This window comes from Vicia villosa, unplaced genomic scaffold (genome assembly GCF_029867415.1).
Source record: "Vicia villosa cultivar HV-30 ecotype Madison, WI unplaced genomic scaffold, Vvil1.0 ctg.000673F_1_1, whole genome shotgun sequence".
Taxonomy (NCBI): Eukaryota; Viridiplantae; Streptophyta; class Magnoliopsida; order Fabales; family Fabaceae; genus Vicia; species Vicia villosa.
This window is the reverse complement of record NW_026705299.1, coordinates 566,619-583,511: the sequence shown is the minus strand read 5'-3', so window position 1 is coordinate 583,511 and position 16,893 is coordinate 566,619. Positions and strand designations below refer to the sequence as shown.

Below are 16,893 nucleotides of genomic sequence, written 5' to 3'. Positions count from 1 at the left end.
TAATGTAATCAATTCTAAGAGTATTACAATGCTTCTTAAAAGCTATAATCACAACAGTGATATTTCTCTTAACGTTTAAGCTTAATCTCACTAATATATTACAACAGCAATGTAGTGAGCTTTGATGAAGATGAAGTTTCTGAGTTTTGACCTGAACAGCGTTTCAGCAAGTTAATATTCACAGAATTTGGTTCAGAGTTGTTAACCTTGCTTCTCATCAGAACTTCATATTTATAGGCGTTTGAGAAGATGACCGTTGAACGCATTTAATGCTTTGCGTGTTCCGTACAGCTTTGCATTTAATGTTTCACGCTTTTGTCAACTACCTCGAGCCTTGTTCACGCTGTGTCTACTGACGTTGCCTTTAATAGCTTCCAACGTTCCTTTTGTCAGTCAGCGTAGCCTGCCACCTGTACTTTCTTCTGATCTGATGTTTGAATATAATATTTGAATATCATCAGAGTCAAACAGCTTGGTGCATAGCATCTTCTTGTCTTCTGACCTTGAAGTGCTTCTGAGCGTGATACCATGAGAACTTCAGTGCTTCTGCTTCTGACCTCAAGTTCTTCTGATGCTTTCATAGACCCATGTTCTGATTCTGCCTTGACCATCTTCTGATGTCTTGCCAGACCATGTTCTGATGTTGCATGCTGAACCTTATGAGACAAAGCTTCTGAGCGCTGATTTGTGCATACTCTTTATATATTTCCTGAAATGGAAATTGCAATGTATTAGAGTACCACATTATCTCACACAAAATTCATATCCTTGTTATCATCAAAACTAAGAATATTGATCAGAACAAATCTTGTTCTAACAATCTCCTAGAAAGAGCCATTACAAGCTTGGCGGTCTCATTATCAACCTCATCTTTTGATTCATCATTAGACAAAGAAATAGTAAATCCCTTTTCTACTTCTTGAGAAAAGTGGAAGATTTTGGTTTAATATGACTGAAGCCTTCATACACGTAGCATTGGATGCCTATGCCTTGATTGGACTTGTCCTCAAACCTGGTATTTTTCTGAAAGTCCTCATCATTCTTGATATTAGATGAGATATTTTTGACATTTGGTCTTCCTCTTCTGTCCATTCTTTTACGAGTTCTATTAAATCACTTTCCAAGTAACACATTGGTTTTGGACAATCCTTCATCCGTATCTAGATCAACTTGACCCTTTTCATCTTCAACATTGGATACAAAAGTTATGCTTTTGTTCTTTTTATCAACCTTATCATTAATAGCCAATTCAAAGGTCTAAAGTGGCCCAATAAGTTCATCTACCCTCATGTTGTTAATGTTATGAGCTTTTTCAATAGTTGATACTGTCATACCCCAAAATTTGCCCTCCTCTTTTCATTTTCAATAATCCAAGGTTCAAGGGCTTTCTCAAGTCACTCTGCATTATCATAAATTAGGGTTTGTTCTTCAGCAAAATAATTTGGATCTCCAGGCCTCAAATGGATCTCAATGTGTCACATATGTACCAAAACACTTTCATATCTAAAAAATTGAGAGATATATGCTTGGTACAAGTTGGTCGATTTTTGGAGAAATAAATGAAACCCTAATTGTTGGATTTTGAACTTTGAGTTTTTGGGCCTATAAGATTGAACTTCTCACATGAATACAAGGTCATGGGAGGCCCATTTATCAATTCTTATTTATTTTATGGTTTATTTAATTTATCTTTAAATTTATTCATTTAAATTTAAAATAAATCAAATTAAATCATGATTAAATATTAAAAGATAATATATTTGATTTTTACAAACCATAATCAATTTCAAGATCAATCCAAGGGCATCCAAATGTGGAAAATATGCATAAAATAGCATGGGGTTTAAACTTAGAAAGATTTGATAAAAAAGGATCTTTTTCAATTTTCACGTTAATGGATGATGGATTTTTTTTAAAGCTTCCAACCCTAATTTGACTCATATATATACTAAGAGGAGGCTGCAAGAGAGGGGGGACAAAAATTGAAAAAGAAAAAAATAGGTTTCCAAAGCTCACAAAGCTTTCAAAACTAGGGCACGCAGAAATTCCACCTTGCTGTAGGATTCAAGGCCAACAACCCTTTCCATTATCTTCCTGAGACCTGAAAGATTAAGGTTGGACCAAGAGAAGCTGTTAGTACCACCCACTCGAAGCTTTAACGTACATATCAAGAGTTGCCATGGTTAGGGCATAAGTAAAAAGAGCATTCGTTTTCAATGTTGGAAGAGATTTTAATCCAAAACGGTGGCGCTACTGAGTCCGTGGTAGTCGATTTAGCGGATCTGGGCGGTCTCTTTGTCAAGATAACACGGTTTTAGTCAAGTTTCATTATATGTTTATATTGTTGAAATATACGGAAACCGCGACTTTGGGGCTTATTTTATACTTGATATAGTCGTCTATTTGCTTTAAATTAATGATGGTTGCGTTTATGGCATTTAGATCTACAAGTTTGGTTTAAATTTTGTTTGATTTCATGGAGAATTGATGAAGTTATGGATGTGAGAAGATGGGAGAAAGAGATGGCGATTCATGACATGGGAAGGGGTTGTTCACGTTCCACTGTGTGCTCCCATGAAGAAGATGATTAGTTGTCATCGCAGGATTGGCCAGCCGGTAAGTAAGAGGGCCCCACTTTGACTTTTTTTTAAACTAACAATTTACTGCAGGTTATGGTATTTATTAGTAGCTCCAGTATGAATGTCACGGAATAATGGTAGCACAGATGGAAATGTCAGTTAGTGGTAATTGAGTTGTCCTGGTTCGAGTCTTAACAAAGACACCTATTTTTTGCAACATTTTAATCCCCAGATCCAGCGCTTCGTTCTACACACGCGCCTACCATGCACGCTCAATCCAGCACCACAAGATGGCCTATAATCTAGATCTAACGTACCAAGGCTGAGAGCATACCATGGATGCTCACAAGCTTGTTGCACAAGATTTCGCCCAGGTTTATTTAATAATTTTTATATTATTTAAATAATTATATAATGACTCTTAACTATTTTTTTTTTAATTTTTCAGATAAAATTAATAGTAAAATTAAATTAGGATTAGAGTTATAAGTATTTAGAATTATTTTCCCGATTATTTCGATTACTCGATTTAATTAATTTAATTGACTATAAAAATCATAACAACCCTAGAGAGGTATATTAAGATATTAGGGTTTGCTCCATCCCATTTGGCCAAAGTATCAAAATATTAGGATTAAAATTATTATTCGTTTCGACTAAATTTATTGGTCGCGATGATTAATAATCGATTGATTTAATTAATCAAATCCTATAAATTAAAATAATCTTTATTTTGCTAAATGGTTTTAACCATCTTATTGGTTATGGTGATTAGCAACCTTTATAAATCCGTTATTATTTGTAATCGAATCTATCGATTATGAGGGGTAACGATAATTAAAACATGCACATTTGCTATTCGCGATAATCAATCTATCGATTATAGTGATTAGCAATCCTCCCTTTAATCCGTTAGCCATGGTAATCAAACCTATTGATTATCGCGACTAATGGTAACAAATTAAACCAGGGTTGTACGCCAAACCTTAAAACACTAAACCACGATACTACGGATTTTCATCTTTTCAACGCTGCGATGTTCACAACTACGATAAGGTAATTCAAAATACCTTCGAACATTCGCATTTCAAAACAACTTCAAAACAAATTCAAATACATTCAATTCAACTCTAAGGCGTACAATCCTGTGCCCGAACTACGTAGACTCTGATCCTCCATAAGGAGGTACGTAGGCACTTGGCAACAAGGCGAGTCCCCTCTTCCAAACTCCAATCATGTTCAAATAATTAGCCTTTAACTCTATTTACTGTCTGTCATCTTTCTTTATCTTTTGCCACAAACCTTTATCTTTGCAATGTTAACCTTTAGGAAAGGGTTTTGGGTGCCTAACACCTTCCCTTAACCCGAATATAGTATCTTACCCTAAATCTCTTAACGACGTAGGTTTCCTATTCGCCTTGGTATAATAGGTGGCGACTCTAAAGTTTAATTTTTAGGGCAGGTTGCTACAGATACCTTCATGTAAAATTTCCTAGATAAGGACCTAAGAATCTTTCTAACAAGCTTTGCTTTTGACATCTTTTCTTACAAGGCACTTGATGCACTAGCAATTTCAAGAGTCTTCATTTGATATTTCTGAATTGATTCATCATCATTCATCTTCGAGTTCTCAAATTTAATAGTGAAAAATTAAAGTCTTAAAATATTTACTTTAGAGGTACCTTCATGAGTTGTCTTGAGAATTTCCCAAGCATCCTTGGCTACAATACATGTATTAATTAGCCTAAAAACATTCTCGTCTACTCCATTGAATAGAGCATTTAAAGCCTTGGAGTTTCCAGCAACATATTTCTCATCCACATCATCCCAATCTTCTTCTGGCTTCAAGGACACATTCCTATCTTTGTCCTTCACAACAGGATGCTCCCATCCTTTCAAAATAGCCTCACAAGCTTTAATATCCATATATTTCAAAAATGCCACCATTCTAACCTTCCACCAGTCATAATGTGAGCCATCCAACAAAGGTGGTATGTTGTTATATCCTCCTTCTTTATCCATAGTACTAGAAAATATATTCTCTCTAGAGCTCACCCAATAAATAGAATAGGGTGTCTGCTCTAATGCCAATTAAAATTTTGGCACTGTAATAAAGATGTCAAGACTGATGTCCTAGCACCAACACAATCTCAAGACAGATGTTATGACATCTACTGACAGAAAAATAGAAGATTGTGCAGAAAGATAAACAACACAATCAATTATTAACACGGTTTGGTGCAACGTCATCTACTATGGGGACTATCAAGCCAAAAAAGAAATTCACTATGATAGTATTAGTTCTAAGCCTAAACAACCTCGTTTACAACTTCTCTCCTAATCACTACCTAGCGCAATTCTACTCAGGAGCTCTTAAATATGAGAACCCCCTTTTACTTCCAATCACCGCAATGATATACCTGTCACAAAACCGTGACAATAAACCCTATAAGCTCACACTTTCAATAAACAATACTTAGTTAAGACACCCCTTAACTAAGAATAATACTTCGTTTTGCTTAAAAGCTTCAACCAGGAATAATACTCGACATTTGCTTAAAAGCTCATGGGTGAGAATAATAGCTTGATAAACAAGCAACAAACAGTCTACCTCAATATATTATAAGATACATGAGTGACACACAAAGAACAAATACACGAAAAACTAAAACTCCTCTCAAAACCCCAAACCCGTATTTCCCTTACAAGTAGTAAGGTGAAAATCCGTGAAGATTATAGGTATAAAAGTCCTAATATATATTGTCTTGTATTGGGCTTGGACTCTTGAAAATAAAAACAAATCTTCCAATTGTCGAACAGTTGCAAGATCTTCCACAAAAATAGAAACAAATTTTATATTGTTTCCTAAAATTTTCAAAGATCCCTTTTAAGAAACTAATCAAATATGCACTTGTTTCTAAATTCTCCTTCCTACGCATGAATAAGGACTAGAATCTTTCGGATCCTCATATTTTTCAATCAAATCTTCAAGGAATAAAATCACACAGCAACGCCTGTTGTATACCATTTCAAGATGTCAAGACATCTAGCTTGACATCTGGACAAAAACACATGACATCAGAACTGTGATGACATCAACCATGATGTTGTGACATCTCAAACAACATCAGTTCAGAACCATGTTTTACCAAAATTTAGCCAATCATAAAACCATGGAACTAACAACCTTGATGCTTACCTTTCATGTTTGATCCGTTATCATATCCTTTTCCACTCATATTATTAAGGGTTAATAGTCATTTGCCCCCCTGCAATAGTAGCGATATTCGGTTTACCCCCCTTTTAAAAAAAAATTTGTTTTACCCCCCTATAATATTAAAATTGTAAGTCTTTTGCCCCATAAGAGGGAAAATTACCCCCCTGTTAAATATATTTTTTTGATTTTACTCCCTGGTTTTTACACGTTTAGGGGGGTACCCAAATATTACAGGGGGGTAAAACAAATTTTTTTTTTAAAAGGGGGGTAAACCGAATATCGCTACTATTGCAGGGGGGCAAATGACTATTAACCCTATTATTAATATATAGACCAAGTGTTTCCAATACATTTTGTAATTCCTCAAACAATCCTTGACCTGTTGTGTCATAGACTTGAAAAAATTCTACGAAAACCTCTTCAATTTTTATTGGACTTGTAGAAACACCCACACAACGTATAATAGGAGTCATTTGTTCTTGATGACTTACAGCAGAAGTACAATCAAGAATCATAAAAAATATTTTGCTTCTTTGATTTTTTTTACTATTGCACTTTTGACTTCATTACTTAACATGCTAATCAATTCATTTTTAATCTTATGACTAAGATAATGATAATTAATTTCATTATTCTTAATACGTTCAAAATGTTTTTTCATGACGGGATCCCATTCAACATTCATTTTAACAACAGAAAGAAAGTTTCCATTGTTTTCCACATTAATCCTATCATTTTTCCACTAAATGAAAAATTTTGCTCAGCTAGATATCTAGTAACATAAACTATCTTAAGTAATATATCCTTCCAGTGCCCTTTACTTATTTCTTATAAGCTATTGAAGATGTTTATCAATTGTTATATTTTTCTTAAATCTAATTGGTTAGTCAACCCATTTACTCATGAAAGACATGTGTGCACCGCTTGATTCATGTTCTTTAAGCCTTTCATAAATACGTTTCCAATCATTAAAACCTTCATTTGATAAATGATTCATTCTACTACTTGTACCAAATAAATTACGACAAAAGCAAAAAAATTATCCAATTATTTTTAATAAACAAGCCAAATCTTGTCTTGCTCTTCCCCATTAGAACAATAACGAATATATATATATATATATATATATATATATATATATATATATATATATATATATATATATATATATATATATATATATATATATATATATGACTACTTAGTAAACAAAGTAAATCATTTGGGTTGGCAGTTGGCACCTTCACCTACTCTTATTTTGACGCACTCTTAATCTCTTATGTTTTTTTATTCATTGATTGTTCCACAATTACAGTAGGCACTTATGCTTTTCTAATTTTCTTGTTGAATTGATAGTTGACACTCAGGCATTTTTAGAGAGATGGAGAGATTATAATTAGATTGAGATTTGAGAATTAGAAAGAACACATATTCATAAACTAAGGTAAGTTCTATGACTTTTGGATTTTGTGATTTGCTTTTATAATGTGTCATTTCTTTTTGATAATGATGTGTCATTCTTTTCCATTCTAATTGCATGCAAATACTGTATTGTGTTAATGGAGCAGTAATATGTTAATGCTTTACCATGCTTATATTTTAATGCATGATGTGTCAATACTTTATTTTTTCACAATGTATCAATACCGTGTTGAGCATGATGTAATGTGTTTCACTAAAGAAACAAAAGAGGAGTACCTACTAATATTTCCTAATTTTTTTTTTTGTGTTTGTATGAGAATTCTACTGTAGCGAATTGAGTTGTTATTTTTTTATGCTTTTATGATTTCATTTTCTTAATGCTTTTCCTCAAACAATCCTTGACCTGTTGTGTCATAGACTTGAAAAAATTCTACGAAAACCTCTTCAATTTTTATTGGACTTGTAGAAACACCCACACAACGTATAATAGGAGTCATTTGTTCTTGATGACTTACAGCAGAAGTACAATCAAGAATCATAAAAAATATTTTGCTTCTTTGATTTTTTTTACTATTGCACTTTTGACTTCATTACTTAACATGCTAATCAATTCATTTTTAATCTTATGACTAAGATAATGATAATTAATTTCATTATTCTTAATACGTTCAAAATGTTTTTTCATGACGGGATCCCATTCAACATTCATTTTAACAAGAGAAAGAAAGTTTCCATTGTTTTCCACATTAATCCTATCATTTTTCCACTAAATGAAAAATTTTGCTCAGCTAGATATCTAGTAACATAAACTATCTTAAGTAATATATCCTTCCAGTGCCCTTTACTTATTTCTTATAAGCTATTGAAGATGTTTATCAATTGTTATATTTTTCTTAAATCTAATTGGTTAGTCAACCCATTTACTCATGAAAGACATGTGTGCACCGCTTGATTCATGTTCTTTAAGCCTTTCATAAATACGTTTCCAATCATTAAAACCTTCATTTGATAAATGATTCATTCTACTACTTGTACCAAATAAATTACGACAAAAGCAAAAAAATTATCCAATTATTTTTAATAAACAAGCCAAATCTTGTCTTGCTCTTCCCCATTAGAACAATAACGAATATATATATATATATATATATATATATATATATATATATATATATATATATATATATATATATATATATATATATATATATATATATATATATATATATATATATATATATATATATATATATATATATATATGACTACTTAGTAAACAAAGTAAATCATTTGGGTTGGCAGTTGGCACCTTCACCTACTCTTATTTTGACGCACTCTTAATCTCTTATGTTTTTTTATTCATTGATTGTTCCACAATTACAGTAGGCACTTATGCTTTTCTAATTTTCTTGTTGAATTGATAGTTGACACTCAGGCATTTTTAGAGAGATGGAGAGATTATAATTAGATTGAGATTTGAGAATTAGAAAGAACACATATTCATAAACTAAGGTAAGTTCTATGACTTTTGGATTTTGTGATTTGCTTTTATAATGTGTCATTTCTTTTTGATAATGATGTGTCATTCTTTTCCATTCTAATTGCATGCAAATACTGTATTGTGTTAATGGAGCAGTAATATGTTAATGCTTTACCATGCTTATATTTTAATGCATGATGTGTCAATACTTTATTTTTTCACAATGTATCAATACCGTGTTGAGCATGATGTAATGTGTTTCACTAAAGAAACAAAAGAGGAGTACCTACTAATATTTCCTAATTTTTTTTTGTGTGTTTGTATGAGAATTCTACTGTAGCGAATTGAGTTGTTATTTTTTTATGCTTTTATGATTTCATTTTCTTAATGCTTTTCCTCAAACAATCCTTGACCTGTTGTGTCATAGACTTGAAAAAATTCTACGAAAACCTCTTCAATTTTTATTGGACTTGTAGAAACACCCACACAACGTATAATAGGAGTCATTTGTTCTTGATGACTTACAGCAGAAGTACAATCAAGAATCACAAAAAATATTTTGCTTCTTTGATTTTTTTTACTATTGCACTTTTGACTTCATTACTTAACATGCTAATCAATTCATTTTTAATCTTATGACTAAGATAATGATAATTAATTTCATTATTCTTAATACGTTCAAAATGTTTTTTCATGACGGGATCCCATTCAACATTCATTTTAACAAGAGAAAGAAAGTTTCCATTGTTTTCCACATTAATCCTATCATTTTTCCACTAAATGAAAAATTTTGCTCAGCTAGATATCTAGTAACATAAACTATCTTAAGTAATATATCCTTCCAGTGCCCTTTACTTATTTCTTATAAGCTATTGAAGATGTTTATCAATTGTTATATTTTTCTTAAATCTAATTGGTTAGTCAACCCATTTACTCATGAAAGACATGTGTGCACCGCTTGATTCATGTTCTTTAAGCCTTTCATAAATACGTTTCCAATCATTAAAACCTTCATTTGATAAATGATTCATTCTACTACTTGTACCAAATAAATTACGACAAAAGCAAAAAAATTATCCAATTATTTTTAATAAACAAGCCAAATCTTGTCTTGCTCTTCCCCATTAGAACAATAACGAATATATATATATATATATATATATATATATATATATATATATATATATATATATATATATATATATATATATATATATATATATATATATATATATATATATATATATATATATATATATATATATGACTACTTAGTAAACAAAGTAAATCATTTGGGTTGGCAGTTGGCACCTTCACCTACTCTTATTTTGACGCACTCTTAATCTCTTATGTTTTTTTATTCATTGATTGTTCCACAATTACAGTAGGCACTTATGCTTTTCTAATTTTCTTGTTGAATTGATAGTTGACACTCAGGCATTTTTAGAGAGATGGAGAGATTATAATTAGATTGAGATTTGAGAATTAGAAAGAACACATATTCATAAACTAAGGTAAGTTCTATGACTTTTGGATTTTGTGATTTGCTTTTATAATGTGTCATTTCTTTTTGATAATGATGTGTCATTCTTTTCCATTCTAATTGCATGCAAATACTGTATTGTGTTAATGGAGCAGTAATATGTTAATGCTTTACCATGCTTATATTTTAATGCATGATGTGTCAATACTTTATTTTTTCACAATGTATCAATACCGTGTTGAGCATGATGTAATGTGTTTCACTAAAGAAACAAAAGAGGAGTACCTACTAATATTTCCTAATTTTTTTTTGTGTGTTTGTATGAGAATTCTACTGTAGCGAATTGAGTTGTTATTTTTTTATGCTTTTATGATTTCATTTTCTTAATGCTTTTCCATTATTAGATGCATACTATTGTAAAAAAATAATAATTATTATTTTAGTGCTGTTAAGGGTGATAAAATCATTTATGTTTTTCTTAATTCATGAAATAAGAAATGATGAGGTGCAAATATTTAAGAAGAAACGTTGTTATTTAAATAATAGTCAACAAGACGATATTTTCTAGGCATTGAAAAATTCAAGTTTGAATGGAAAAATTAATAAAGGAATTTTTAATCGATTGACTTCTTCCTATCAAATATCAATATATGTTATTTATCAAATTTGGAGGCAAGCAAAATAAATCGACGATGATTCTCATTAGTGAACAAAAAGTTGTGGTCATAAGAGAGTTGAAATAGATATTGAGAAAATGCACGATCCAACGATACTTAAACATAGCACTCTCAGATCTCTAGCATTTACCTTAGTGACTAATCCGAGAAAATTTAAATAGTATTTGAAAGTGGGTATTTTGCTTTGACATTCAAATGTACTAAAACCCCATATGATAGAAGATAATATGAAAGCTCGTCTTAGATTTTGCTTGTCCATGCTCGAATAAAGTAGCATTTCCATATGATCCAAAATTTAAGTCAATGTACAATATTGTGCATATGGATGAAAAATTGTTCTATATGACATAAAAAAGGAAATGCTACCTACTTGCGCATGAAGATGAACTATATTGTTCATGCAAGAACAACAATTTCATTTTGAAAGTTATGCTTTTAGTTGCGGTGGCAAAACCTAGATTTGATAATGAAGGTAATGAAACATGGTCGGGAAAAATTGGAGTATTTCCTCTAGTTGATAAAGTACCCGCAAAAAGATCAAGTGTTAATAAACCACCATAGACACTCGAAACAAAATTGATTACTTCTATCACTAAAGAAGTTAGTCAAATGTTTTTAATAAACAAAGTTTTACAACCATTAAAGAAAATTGACCACGAGAACATGCATCGGAAACAATTTACATACAATAAGATAATGCACTGTATCATGTTTCTATAAACGATGAAGAATGTCTAGCTGCGGCTTTTGTAGGTGGATTTGACATTTGTTTGATATGTCAACCATCTAATTCTCCTAATTTAAATATTTTAGATTCAGGATTTCTTGCAGTCATTCAAGCATTGCAACAAAAGAATGTGACAAAGACAATTGATGAACTTGTTCAAGTTGTGCAAAGTTCTTATGGTGTTTTCTCTAGTGTGGAGTCAAATAAAATATTTCTCACATTTCAATTATGTATAATTGAAATAATGAAAGTTCGGGAATCAAATAATTACAAAATTCATCATATGAAAAAAGATGTGAGGATTAGACATTTTGCCAACCCAACTAAATTGTGATAGAAAATTAGTTGAGGAAATTATTTCATGCTTACAAAATTAATAGCATTTGTTTTTGTAATATTTGAGTTTTATAAATATTGTAGTAATGCATTTTTATGAAATTGTAATGTTTTTAAAATTTCAAAACTATTTTATTTATTATTTGTTCTCGAGTCTAATCTACCTTACAAATATGTCACATACATTAGCTTAATACTATCAGTAAATGAATTTTGGCCAAACACACACTAGTAATTAGCTTAATATAGGCATGTCATGTACATGCAAATTGAAGATGAATGTACTTACGTAAGTTCACAAGAAAATACTGTAGTTTCTTGTAAATTATCTTGATGCTAAGAACATAACAAGGATATGAAATACAACAAATCCAAATAATTTCTCGTAATATTACAAATGACAATAGCACGTAGATTGTAAAAATAGACGGGTATCGCAAAATATGATAAAATATTACTAGTAGTACTACTAACTAAATTGTAGAATTGCTTTCATATTCAAACACACACTACCATTAAAAATCTACTCCTATGTAAATTTGCAACATATCATCAACCTCTATTTTAATTTCTTCATTGTTTTGAATCTTCAGCTCATCTTCAACCTCATGTCTAGAGTTCAACATCTCATTAGCAACACCTTCAAGTTCATTGTCAAAATCCAACATTTTATCATCAAAACCTTCAACCTGACAGTGAGAGTTCACTTCACCCTCAAAGTCACCATCTCCATCTTTTTTAACAAAACGAAGTAGTAAATTTTCCGAATCGTGTTAATGATTAATATTAAAAAATTTGTTAGTGTCTAATTTTATATAAAATATTTTTACATTATTAACCAATCACCACCATATATCCCACTATATCGTACTATTATTTTTAATATTAATTTTAAGTTTGTTATATGATATACCCGCTACATCATACTATTATTTTTAATATTAATTTTAAGTTTATTATATGACAATAGAGGGATCATTGAATAGAGTGTAAAGTTATTTCACACATTAACCTCTATTTTATTTTTCAATTTTTAATTAAATAAAGTTAAAAACTTAGCTTAAGAAAAACGTTTTATGTGCATTTCTCCACTGTGGCATTCTCATTTCTCAACAACTAACAACAACAATGCTAGGCGAGAAACCCTACTTTCCCGTACGAAATCCCAAACGGAAACATCACGGTGGTAGAATTCCGCCGCCTCCGCCATCTACAGAGGCTTACGTGGAGGATTTGTCCAACGATCTGCATGGACTAATCTGTCACAGTCTCCGACCACCGCGCTTGAAATATAAATATGAAATCGATGAAATCGAGCCCGTGCTTGAAGTGACCCGTTTTTGTTTTGACGAATGGACTCCTCCTCCAGATATGAGCAATGTTGATGAGAGAATCTCCGCTCCTGCTGTTGACGAATGGACTCCTCCTCCAGATATGAGCAATGTTGATGAGAGAATCTCCGCTCCTGCTGTTGACGAATGGACTCCTCCTCCTCCAGATATGAGCAATGTTGACGAGAGAATCTCCGGTCCCGTGGTTAACAAATGGACTGTGGATCCTATTACTGACATCCTAATTCCGTCGCCTTCTTCGAGATTAGTGGTACGCGTAGTCATTATTATTATTAATTGGTAATTATCGTCATTAATTAGGAAGATCTGAATGTAATTTGTTTTGAAGGGCGCTGGAATTGAGAACCTGGGGCAAACTTGTTTTATGGCTGCGATTCTTCAGTGCTTAACACATACGGGACAATTGTTTCGTGGTCTTCCTTACTCGAGTCATGACACTCCATGTACAATATTTTTCTTATTTTTTGTAATTTTGAAGATTTTGATTTATTTTAACAAGGATTTTTGTTTTCAGGTCATGTGAGTGGTTTCTGCGTTATTTGTGCTTTCCGTGAGCATAATGACCGAGCGTTAGACCTCTCTCGAAAAACAATTTATCCTAGGAGGTTTTTTCAAAATTTGAAGTGTATCCTTTTTTTTGTTATGGTTGTTAATTGCAAAACTTCTTCTATTTAGCATTATTTAGTGTGAAGATTATCATCTGCGTTAGACCTGATCTGCTCTTGCTGTTATCATCTGCATAGTCACTATCAGTATAGGTTATGAGATCATTTCTGCATAATCAGTATAGGTTATGAGATCATTTCTGCATCTAGTTTGGTTCTTTTCTCATCTGAAACGTCAACATGTCCTACACACCCATGAAGTGATCTACTGAGGGCCTTCCAACTAATGGCTAATGTGGAAAACTGAATATTTGGTGAAATGCTTTAGTGTGTAAATGCACTCAAGTAATCTAATTATGTACACACTAGAGAGTAAATACAATTTACAAGGATGTTGCCAATTCCTAGATACATGTATTGACTCCTAAATACAGATTTTTAATTCCAATATTTTATAATTTCAACAGCTAATACTTACAAATTTTGTTGTGTCATGAATTGTGATCCATGACATCTGTGGTAATAGATTTTTCAGCCGCTTTTAGACAGTTTAACCAGAATGACGCACACAAGTTTATGATATGCGCCTTGGATAAACTTAAAGATGCCTTTCCAAAAGATCAAAATAATCTAATTGAACAAATATTTGGAGGCAAAATTGTTAGCAAAAGTATGGTGCACTTTCTTTTTTTTATCTCCTTTTTTTTTATTTTTTTTATTCATTGATGATTTTATCTTCTGATGTTTGTTATTATTCAGCTTCGATGTTGCAGCTGTGGTTTTTCTTGTGATACCATTAAACCAATATTTGACTTTGGTTTAGCGGTAGAAAACGTGAGTACCGTTCAAAGCGCTCTGGAATCTTATATCATGGTAGAAAGTATGGATGCGATGTCTAAATGTAGTAGCTGCAACCAAGAAGTATACATGGAGAAACAGCTTTTGATTGATAAGGCACCAGACATTGCTGTATTACATTTGAAAAGGTTTAAAAGTGATGGAGTAAAGGTTGAAAGTCGTGTTAATTTCGCTATGAATTTGGATTTGGAGCCTTATACATCTCCTAAATGCAGGGAGCATGCTGTAAGTTTAGATTTCATTTTAGTCCTTCCTACATTTTTTTCAAGTTTTTCATGGGTATTTCAATTGTATTCCGATTATGGTTTTAAATTGTGGTTCAGCTACGGTTACACTCCAAACATATATTCTTCAACAAAATAGGAGAAAATTGATAATGTTGCAAATGAGTTTGCAGTTGTGATATAGTTGAACAGACCTCAATCATTTATATTAGGTTGCAATTGCAGTTCAGACTGTAATAACTGTTCCAAATTCTACAGGCAAATTCAATATTTTTCTGACTCGTTTTTATGTAACAGGCTACTTTGATGTATGATCTCTATGCAGTTGTGGTGTATAGCGGATCCACAATTAAATCAGGGCATTACTTTAGCTATGTGCGTTCTGATGAAAACACATGGCATTTGATGGATGACTCTGAGGTAGTATCAATGGAAACTTCTTCTTATAGTATAGTATACCTTTCGCCGTTTTACATATTTATATGGTTTCTGTTTGAAAATAAAATGAGTCATTATATGATTCACTCACTGTTTGAAGCACGGGCACCTCTAGGAGTAGGCGTGTCGCGGTGTCCGACACTTGTACGACCCGTGTCGGAAAAATCAGACAATTCTTTGCTTTGACATTCTTTAAATCGGTGTTTGACACCTGTTTGACACTCTTACATCACATGCCAGACTATTGAGACAAGTGTAGTTTATTTTGCAGATAGATTGTGCCTAATTATTGAATGTTTAAAGTAGTTTTGTTAGAATTAATTAGTTCAAATGTGAATTATTAGTTAAAAAGTTAATTCCTTTTCAGGTTATCAGTGTTTCTGAAGAAGTTGTCCTGGCTCAACAGGCATACTTGCTGTTTTATGCAAAACATGGCACACCCTGGTTCTCTTCTGTTGTTAAAACTGAAGAGAGAGATTTAAAACCAAAATCTATGGACAACACACAAGATTTTGCAAATGATGACATAGACATGGAATACATGAAGTTTATGATTTGATGGGTTGTATGATTAAGATTCCAAGGGTGCAGATGTAAAAATTGGCCGGTGCAGATGATAAGGATTCCAAGGATTCCGCAATGAGATTAGAAACTAGTATGGTTGGTGGTTTTAACTTTTAAGTTTCCCTTCATGTAAAAATTGTTGCATATCTCCCTTGACCTGTTTGCATAAGAGTTGTTTGTTATTGATTCCCTTTCATGTAAAAATTGTTATGTATCACCTAATACATAAAAATTGTTTGGGTTGATGAATATATGATTCTGGTACAGATTAATGAAAGTCATATAGTAGTCTTAACTAAGTACTCCTTGTAATGAGGTTAAGGTGAAAAGTTGAAACTAAAACCTTTGATACTGAAAAATCTATGGATAATGGACGGTATGCATGGGTCTGCACTGACACGTCAAATCTCACTGTGTATATATATGTTGAATGCAAGTTTAAATAAATGTTGAGTTTTTGTGAAATTGCCATGAAATAGCATGGCTGCCGACAAGCTTAACATTGTATTTTCGTGATATTCACCTTCAATATACACCGGGACATGAAGTTTGATGTGTCAATGTGGATCTGAACATACCATTACTTGCTATAACTGCAGATAACTTAAAATTGTGATGCTGCAGTTGAAATCACAATTGTAGGATCTCTTTTTAAAATTTGTGGCAAAGGTTTTAATTCTACTTTTACTATCGTGATTCTAAGAGCAAGGTATTCTTCAAGACAGAAGTTTATAATCATCATAATCATATGTTATTATTGTTACTAGTATTATAGTTAAAAAGAGCAAGGTATTCTTTCAAAATAATATGTTTCCTTGTAAGCTCGTGCCCCAAAGATAATTTACAATTTTGAATCCTCAACTTTAGCCCTCCATATGTTTCAAATTCAATGAGCTTTTTTATTCAATCTTTCCACAATGTTGAAGTATGT

General features: G+C 32.0%; 1 protein-coding gene across 1 annotated transcript; it reads left to right on the top strand.

Annotated features, from left to right (window-relative positions):
- The first annotated feature begins 12,998 nt into the window (after nt 1-12,998).
- Nucleotides 12,999-14,813, top strand: LOC131630341 (uncharacterized). Its single transcript, XM_058901130.1, has 5 exons — nt 12,999-13,523; nt 13,602-13,716; nt 13,788-13,898; nt 14,405-14,548; nt 14,638-14,813. Exons 1-5 carry the CDS (start codon nt 13,050-13,052, stop codon nt 14,667-14,669), a joined length of 876 nt encoding a protein of 291 aa, XP_058757113.1. The 5' UTR covers nt 12,999-13,049; the 3' UTR covers nt 14,670-14,813.
- The last annotated feature ends 2,080 nt before the right edge of the window (nt 14,814-16,893 follow it).